Here is a 9344-nt window from a genome sequence, read left to right on the forward strand (position 1 = left end):
ATCACGGCAGGCGTACGGAATCTGTGCTACAAGAATTTAGGGAGTAGTTATTCCCATATCGCAAACGTACTAGAATTGAAATTCAGATACTCCACGAGCCACAGAGTTTCTGTTTAAAACGTTTGGGAATTGTGTCGAAGACTTCAACCCATTATAAACCAAACAGAAATGCACCCTAAAAATACTGTCAATGACTGTGAATGACCCCAAAGCACCTTAAAGCAGAGTTCAACCAGAGGAGGCGAGTGCTCCCTAAAGAGAAATGCCCGTCCGCCACAGAAGCTTCCTCCACAGGCAGGCCTCCCGCAGGCCGTGCCGAGGGACGGGCAAGAGCGGAGCGGAGGCTGAAAGGGTTTCAGTTCCTACCGTTGAATTCCACACAGTTCTACATACTGCGTGTCCTGCAACCAAATTACCGCTCGAATAACTGGGTACGCGAATTCCTTTGTGGCCCAAACATCGTTAGGTGGCTGCCGTGACAGGCAGCCAACAGTACCCTGCGCCCTCCTTCTTCATCTCCCAGAACCCCAAGTTCGTGTGACCAGCTAGAGTTTCAGGCACGGAGTCTAGGTCTCTCGTGTGTCGTGAGAGCTTTGCTATTGTTATTTCAGTTTCACGTGTCCCCCTCCCTGTACCTGGATGCTGTTCAAAGGTCGCTGAAGGGAAAGCAATGCCCGGGGCCTGTTGATGGTGGGCATTTGTTCTGATGCCGCCTTGAGGATGCTGTGCTTCTAGAAGCCAAGCCTTCTCCTGCACCCCATGGAGTGGAAGCCCAAGTCTGGCTGCTGGTGAGTAGGATGTAAGTGACACTCCCGGCCCTGCCCTGGGCTGGGGAGCCTAGACCGGCCAAGCCCTCGTGTTCTCAGCCTCCTCGCATCTACATCGAGGCTAACTGTGCTTTGCTGGAATGGCTTTCGGCAAAGTATTAAAGTCCCTCATAAACCTAACGCAGCTCTCAGCCCTGCCTTTTCTTCATGGATCGGCCTCGCAGGCTAGATTTTCTCTCCATGTCCTACCCCAGGGCACAGAAAACACAGATTCCTAAGGAGTTACGTAAGAAGCCGATGGCGCGATGCTGACCCTCGCTGCCGACTCCATTGTGTTCTTTATGGAGGAACGCACGCTGAGCGGACTGACAGGATTTTAGGAGCTCTTGACGCAGAAAAGACACCCGTCTGGACGCTGTCTGGAAGGCGGGTCCCTGTGCCTCCACCCCACCACCTGCCTGCATTCTGGCAGCACCGACCCTGCGCTCTCCCCGCTGCAGTCACAGCATCTTACTCAGGATGTAGCTGATCACCCAGCCGGCCTTGCTGACCAGCCCTTGGACCAGGCGGAACAGTAGCACCCAGAGGTAGGTCGGGGCAACGGCCATGAGAACTCCCGAGGTAGCGTTGATGAGGATGGTAAGCAAGAGGCAGAGCTTGCGGCCGAACCTGCGAGGAGCAAACAAGGAGAGTGAAGAGGGTGAGATTAGATGCGCGAAGGTTGTGGAAAGTCATGGAAGTTACGGAGCTCTAACGTCTGAATTATGGGCGAGAGCCTGGCTCAGGTGGGTCCTGGTCAAGACTTTCCCCCTGTGACTCTGCCTGCGTTTTGGGCACAGAAGCCCATTCACCCAGGACCAGGGCACCGCTCAGTCCCTCGCTGTGAGGGTTTGAGGGCCAGGGTCATTCTTCCAGAGTCTAAATTCTCACAGGGTCCCCAGGGGTCATCTGTACATTAACATGGGGAAGCACGGCTTTCATTTCACTGAGCCTCAGTGTGCTCCTCTGCAAAACTGGGAATGGTCAAATCTGACACAAAGAGAGGGAGGAACAGCGATTTGTTGTTCCACTTATGCATGCATTGGGTGATTATTTATGCAGGCATTGGACGATTATGCATGCATTGGATGATTATGCATGCATGCATTGGATGGTTATTTATGCATTCATTGGATGATTATTTATGCATGCATTGGATGGTTTTTGCATGTGCCCTGACCAGGGATTGAACCTGCAACCTTGGTGTATCGGGATGACGTTCTAACTAACTGAGCTACCTGGCTGGGGCCTCAACTCTCCTTTTGAAGACTGTCCTGACCCTGACTGAGATACGAGGCATGGGGGTGCCCACCACAGCGACTGGCACATAGGAGACCTCGACTTGGAAGTGTCCACGTGGTTGGGTAAGTTGACTGGGACCCACGGGGACCTTGATTCTGCTTTGAGCCAGTTCCATCCATTCTGGGAGGCCCCGGCTCCTGAGAGCTCACTGCTATATTTTCAGACACGCTGTGAGCTCACTGTTAAACAGCCATCAAAGTTAAATTATATGCTTATAATTAGGTAAATTACACTTAAAAACACGTGTAATAAATATGTAAAACGCATCGATTCCCAGTATGTCGCGGTGTTTGACCATTATAGATGCTCATGAGGTTATTTGTGACTTTCTTTTTTTTTTATATATTTTATTGATTTTTTACAGAGAAGAAGGGAGAGGGACAGAGAGCCAGAAACATCGATGAGAGAGATCAATCAGCTGCCTCCTGCACGCCCCCCAGTGGGGATGTGCCCGCAACCAAGGCACATGCCCTTGACCGGAATCGAACCTGGGACCCCTGAGTCCGCAGGCCGACGCTCTATCCACTGAGCCAAACCGGTTCGGCTATTTGTGACTTTCTGCTGTGTGTGCGGTGGGAGCACACAGCACGGTGCCTGGCTCCAGCCAACCCGGTGCTCAGTGGCCTCAGCTCGGTAGCTTGCAGTGGGCCATGGGGGAGTATTCACACCAGGGGCATCAGCGAGTGCTGCAAATCGGGGCCTTTCCCCTCAGAGCCAGCTGTCCGACACGGATCGCACACCGCTCGATGCAGCACTTGGAATGACTGATTGTTAGAACAAGGAACCTGGACTTGGTGAGAGATTCCTTTTTGGGGTCAGGTGATCCTCAAAACCACTCTTCAGGAGGTTGTGGGTGATGAAATAAATTAGATATCTAACAGAAAGGTTATTTTCAAATTCCCTAACATCGGTCCTCCCTCCCTTTTCCTTCCTTCCTCCCTCCCTCCCCCCACTCGTTTTCTTTCCTTCCCACTTTCCATTTGCAAAGCTGACCTCCAGAGAGTTGACTTGGTGTCAGACTCAGTATTCTTACTTACAACTTTTTCATGATCTCCCCCTCCCCCATCCCCGGTTTTCTTTGAAAAGACGCTGTAATTATCTGTCAGGTCATATTTTTAAAAAATCTCACAGAAAACAATCTATTTAATGTTGGTTTATTCTGTCGCATAAAAGAGATTTCCATGAGATTCTTGTATAAATCTGAAAATTGTTCAGAAATAGGCATTAAGTATGCAATATATAAATTGCCTTTTTTTTTGAGCCCGGGGGTGGTTATCTTATCACACACTCTTACGTGCACACACAGATAGAACAGAAAAAGAGGCAAAACCAACAGAACTTCAGACAATTTAAGAAAAAAGAAAAGAAGATCCAGTGGTGAGGAAGGACCAGCATCTTGAGGGAGAGCCGTGAGTAATCAGCTCTACCCGGGATTGAAAGTGCGAACAGTAATGAGGCCACGAGGAAGGTGGGTGAGTGGGGATGATCGCCCAGGAATGCAGTGTCAGGAGAGTTAGAACCGGTCTCCTGCCTTGGGTGGGATGAGAATCATTAACTCGCTCGCTTAACCAGCCGCGAGGCGCAGCCACCCAGCTGCTCCCTTCTGTCCAGGACAGTGTCAGTGTCTGCACCATCCAGTGAGGGAGGGGGAGAGGGGGCCACGCACTGGAAGGAGCCCAGGGGACTCTGGACCTGCCCCTCCCCTCAGCGCGGCTCTCCTGACTTACGGGGTCATCTCCAAACAGCCATCCTCAGCTCTGAGGCCATGAAATAAAAGCACATGACCTTCCTCTTTGCCTCATGGGCTCCCACAGAGTCCCAGGAGCAGCCTTTGAAAGGAGCTGAGCACATAGTCCCAGAAGGGGTGTGGTGGATGGAGCTGCGGGTGCACCAGCCTCTCAACACCTTTCCTCCCTCTCTTCCCCTCCCCTCGCCCGGGTGGATGGTGAGGAAGAAGGACTTGGGTCAAACCATCCATTACCCGCCCTCTCACCCTAGGCTTCTGCATAGCCCCTGGGCAGAACCACTGCCAACTACCGAGCCCTCTCTCCAGGGCCCAGAGGACAGGGTAACCCAGGGGCCAGGCTTATCTCTCGCAGAGGAAACCTGAGGTGGCCCAGGCAGTGCTGCGAGGCAGGCATCTGTAGTCTGTGGACTGTGAGAAGCCTGGCATTCCAGCAGGGACAGCTGAACCCACGTGCTTCCGGAGCCCGAGGCACCCACCTGTCTGCTATGTAGCCGATCCCCATGGAACCGACAAAGAATCCCACGTTCACGGCCGCCTGAACGAGGTCCAGCATCCAGGAGTCGGCACACACCAGGTTAAACTGCCGAGGGGCCAGAGGGGTCCCGCGTCCGGAGAGAAAGGAAACAAACGGTCAGACCCGCCTCGGCCCGGGGAGCTGCCCTCGTGTCCCTGGCGTGGGGCGGATGGGCCGGGAGGCAGGAACCCACTTTTCTTGCCATTTGTTAATTTCCCCACACGACCAAAAGATTTGTCCCGTAGTCTGTTTAGCATCCCGCCTGGCCGTAGGTCGTTAGGCTAAACTCCGTTGCTGGCTACATCAGCTGAAATCGGGTGGTTACTTCATTTCTGCACAGAACAATTTCCCTTTCTAATTTTAGTGCACAAATAGGTGTGTGAACAGGACACAAAAGCTGCCTGGAGTAGGTTGGGTTGTTCCTCGTCTCGTTGCTGTCTCTTTAAGGCCGGGGCCTGGGGGGGGGGGCTTTTTTTCTGCCAAGGGCCACTTGGATATTTATTTACTTATTTATTTACTTATAAAGACCACAACCCGGGCATGTGCCCTTGACTGGAATCGAACCTGGAACCCTTCAGTCCACAGGCCGACGCTCTATCCACTGAGCCAAACCAGCCAGGGCCCATTTGGATATTTATAACATCCTTCGCAGGCCATACAAAGTTAAAATCAACTTTAAAACTAGCCTGCTCTGTTTGGTCAAACATGTAATTAGAACTCACCCCTGATGCCTTGGCAGGGCCTTGTACGGCCCTCGGGCCGGACGCTCCCCACCCCTGCTGATGTCTGGGGGACCGACTGGGGGCGTCTTGCTGAGGCTGTGACACTGGCTCTCTCTGGAACAGGAGGGAGTGTGGGAGGAGAGCCGGGTGCTGGCCTGGAAGGCAGGCGAACCCGCTTGGGGCTGGCCGCTAATCCTCTCACGCCGCGGCCGTGGGCGAAACTTTCCCCGGCTCAGGGCCTGATTCCTCATCTCTGCGGGAAGGGAGGAGTGTGGCCCCTGTAAAGCCTCAGCGCTGTGTGGGGCTAACTCTGTGACCTTCAGCGTTTCATGCAACTGCGAGACCATCTGAGGCCCTTAAACAAGGCCCCTCGCGCTGAAGGTCTGTCCACACGAGCCACCCAGTCTTCCATGGCGCCAGGCAGCGGCATGCTCTGTGCTCTGTTCTCGGGATAATTGCCCCCCACCCCCATTTTGCTTTGCCTCTAGGAAGAGCACATCTCTGTTTTTTTGTTTCCTCTATATTTATTGAAATGATCTTAGATTGCAATTAGATGCTATGTTGCCTCTGGTGTTTAGTAACATAAGGGCACCATGGCATCAGCTCCCACCCCAGCTGGCCAGCAAGACCAGTGCAGCGAGTCCGGCAGGCACCGCTCAGGTGGGCCCGCAGGGGACCCTCCGCGCCGCGATGGGGGAGTGGAGGGGGAGGCAGGGCGGCCAGAGGGAGAGGAGGCTTGAATCTTTCCCTTCCCTGGCATTATTTCCGGGAATTCTCATTGGCCTTTGCTTGTTTCTTACAGCTGGGAGTTGCATAAATGAGAATCATGATCGAATTGACCCGGGTTTTAGCTAATCCACTCACACTCCAGACAAATAAGAGGCTGCATGTTTTTGTCAGAAACCGGGATTTTCTAAGATACCCTGAGTCCAAAGAGCATGCGTGGGCCTTATTGGCTTCTTCCATAAGAAAAGCTACACTATTTTTTTAAATTCTTAATCTTTATTGTTGAAAGTATTACATAGATCCTCCTTTCCCCCCATTAACCTCTTCCAGCCCGCTCTCGTCACCCCCCACCCCCGCCCTCACCTCCCCATTGTCTGTGCCCACGGGAGATGCATAGATGCAGACAAGATCCCTGGTTGATCTCTTCCCACCCACCCTCTCCTGCCTTCCCTCTGAGGTTCAACAGTCTGTTCGTGCTTCTGTGGCTCTGGGTCTATTTTCAATCAGTTTATTGCACTATTTGCTGTCGGTTTAAGTCCTGCCTCACTCACCTCGGTCACGATGGAGGAGCCGGGCGTGTCGTACACCCAGCCGTGCCTGCAGGGGCCCAGCGGCAGGAGGCTCCTGTTAGCTGCCAGGCCTGCCAGCGGGTCCATGCAGTCCAGACCGCTCCGGTTCCAGTCCACCTCGTAGCTGAGGCACTGGCGGGGGAAGGCCCAGTGAGGGAGGCGGAGAGGGGGCCAGGAGCCAGCAGGAGGGCCACGCACTGGAAGGAGCCCAGGGGACTCTGGACCTGCCCCTCCCCTCAGCGCGGCTCTCCTGACTTACGGGGTCATCTCCAAACAGCCATCCTCAGCTCTGAGGCCATGAAATAAAAGCACATGACCTTCCTCTTTGCCTCATGGGCTCCCACAGAGTCCCAGGAGCAGCCTTTGAAAGGAGCTGAGCACATAGTCCCAGAAGGGGTGTGGTGGATGGAGCTGCGGGTGCACCAGCCTCTCAACACCTTTCCTCCCTCTCTTCCCCTCCCCTCGCCCGGGTGGATGGTGAGGAAGAAGGACTTGGGTCAAACCATCCATTACCCGCCCTCTCACCCTAGGCTTCTGCATAGCCCCTGGGCAGAACCACTGCCAACTACCGAGCCCTCTCTCCAGGGCCCAGAGGACAGGGTAACCCAGGGGCCAGGCTTATCTCTCGCAGAGGAAACCTGAGGTGGCCCAGGCAGTGCTGCGAGGCAGGCATCTGTAGTCTGTGGACTGTGAGAAGCCTGGCATTCCAGCAGGGACAGCTGAACCCACGTGCTTCCGGAGCCCGAGGCACCCACCTGTCTGCTATGTAGCCGATCCCCATGGAACCGACAAAGAATCCCACGTTCACGGCCGCCTGAACGAGGTCCAGCATCCAGGAGTCGGCACACACCAGGTTAAACTGCCGAGGGGCCAGAGGGGTCCCGCGTCCGGAGAGAAAGGAAACAAACGGTCAGACCCGCCTCGGCCCGGGGAGCTGCCCTCGTGTCCCTGGCGTGGGGCGGATGGGCCGGGAGGCAGGAACCCACTTTTCTTGCCATTTGTTAATTTCCCCACACGACCAAAAGATTTGTCCCGTAGTCTGTTTAGCATCCCGCCTGGCCGTAGGTCGTTAGGCTAAACTCCGTTGCTGGCTACATCAGCTGAAATCGGGTGGTTACTTCATTTCTGCACAGAACAATTTCCCTTTCTAATTTTAGTGCACAAATAGGTGTGTGAACAGGACACAAAAGCTGCCTGGAGTAGGTTGGGTTGTTCCTCGTCTCGTTGCTGTCTCTTTAAGGCCGGGGCCTGGGGGGGGGGGCTTTTTTTCTGCCAAGGGCCACTTGGATATTTATTTACTTATTTATTTACTTATAAAGACCACAACCCGGGCATGTGCCCTTGACTGGAATCGAACCTGGAACCCTTCAGTCCACAGGCCGACGCTCTATCCACTGAGCCAAACCAGCCAGGGCCCATTTGGATATTTATAACATCCTTCGCAGGCCATACAAAGTTAAAATCAACTTTAAAACTAGCCTGCTCTGTTTGGTCAAACATGTAATTAGAACTCACACCTGATGCCTTGGCAGGGCCTTGTACGGCCCTCGGGCTGGACGCTCCCCACCCCTGCTGATGTCTGGGGGACCGACTGGGGGCGTCTTGCTGAGGCTGTGACACTGGCTCTCTCTGGAACAGGAGGGAGTGTGGGAGGAGAGCCGGGTGCTGGCCTGGAAGGCAGGCGAACCCGCTTGGGGCTGGCCGCTAATCCTCTCACGCCGCGGCCGTGGGCGAAACTTTCCCCGGCTCAGGGCCTGATTCCTCATCTCTGCGGGAAGGGAGGAGTGTGGCCCCTGTAAAGCCTCAGCGCTGTGTGGGGCTAACTCTGTGACCTTCAGCGTTTCATGCAACTGCGAGACCATCTGAGGCCCTTAAACAAGGCCCCTCGCGCTGAAGGTCTGTCCACACGAGCCACCCAGTCTTCCATGGCGCCAGGCAGCGGCATGCTCTGTGCTCTGTTCTCGGGATAATTGCCCCCCACCCCCATTTTGCTTTGCCTCTAGGAAGAGCACATCTCTGTTTTTTTGTTTCCTCTATATTTATTGAAATGATCTTAGATTGCAATTAGATGCTATGTTGCCTCTGGTGTTTAGTAACATAAGGGCACCATGGCATCAGCTCCCACCCCAGCTGGCCAGCAAGACCAGTGCAGCGAGTCCGGCAGGCACCGCTCAGGTGGGCCCGCAGGGGACCCTCCGCGCCGCGATGGGGGAGTGGAGGGGGAGGCAGGGCGGCCAGAGGGAGAGGAGGCTTGAATCTTTCCCTTCCCTGGCATTATTTCCGGGAATTCTCATTGGCCTTTGCTTGTTTCTTACAGCTGGGAGTTGCATAAATGAGAATCATGATCGAATTGACCCGGGTTTTAGCTAATCCACTCACACTCCAGACAAATAAGAGGCTGCATGTTTTTGTCAGAAACCGGGATTTTCTAAGATACCCTGAGTCCAAAGAGCATGCGTGGGCCTTATTGGCTTCTTCCATAAGAAAAGCTACACTATTTTTTTAAATTCTTAATCTTTATTGTTGAAAGTATTACATAGATCCTCCTTTCCCCCCATTAACCTCTTCCAGCCCGCTCTCGTCACCCCCCACCCCCGCCCTCACCTCCCCATTGTCTGTGCCCACGGGAGATGCATAGATGCAGACAAGATCCCTGGTTGATCTCTTCCCACCCACCCTCTCCTGCCTTCCCTCTGAGGTTCAACAGTCTGTTCGTGCTTCTGTGGCTCTGGGTCTATTTTCAATCAGTTTATTGCACTATTTGCTGTCGGTTTAAGTCCTGCCTCACTCACCTCGGTCACGATGGAGGAGCCGGGCGTGTCGTACACCCAGCCGTGCCTGCAGGGGCCCAGCGGCAGGAGGCTCCTGTTAGCTGCCAGGCCTGCCAGCGGGTCCATGCAGTCCAGACCGCTCCGGTTCCAGTCCACCTCGTAGCTGAGGCACTGGCGGGGGAAGGCC

General features: G+C 54.2%; 1 protein-coding gene across 1 annotated transcript in view; it reads right to left on the bottom strand.

Annotated features, from left to right (window-relative positions):
• SLC22A2 (solute carrier family 22 (organic cation transporter), member 2) overlaps window positions 1-9344 on the bottom strand; it is a 23198-nt gene that overhangs the window by 12155 nt on the left and 1699 nt on the right. Inside the window, exons 3-4 of the mRNA XM_014546940.1 lie at window positions 7142-7245; window positions 1282-1436 (exon numbers count right to left, since the gene is read on the bottom strand). Of these exons, the coding sequence (XP_014402426.1) occupies window positions 1282-1436; window positions 7142-7245 (259 nt within the window). The remainder of the gene's footprint in view (window positions 1-1281; window positions 1437-7141; window positions 7246-9344) is intronic.

This window comes from Myotis brandtii, unplaced genomic scaffold, assembly GCF_000412655.1.
Source record: "Myotis brandtii unplaced genomic scaffold, ASM41265v1 scaffold458, whole genome shotgun sequence".
Taxonomy (NCBI): domain Eukaryota; kingdom Metazoa; phylum Chordata; class Mammalia; order Chiroptera; family Vespertilionidae; genus Myotis; species Myotis brandtii.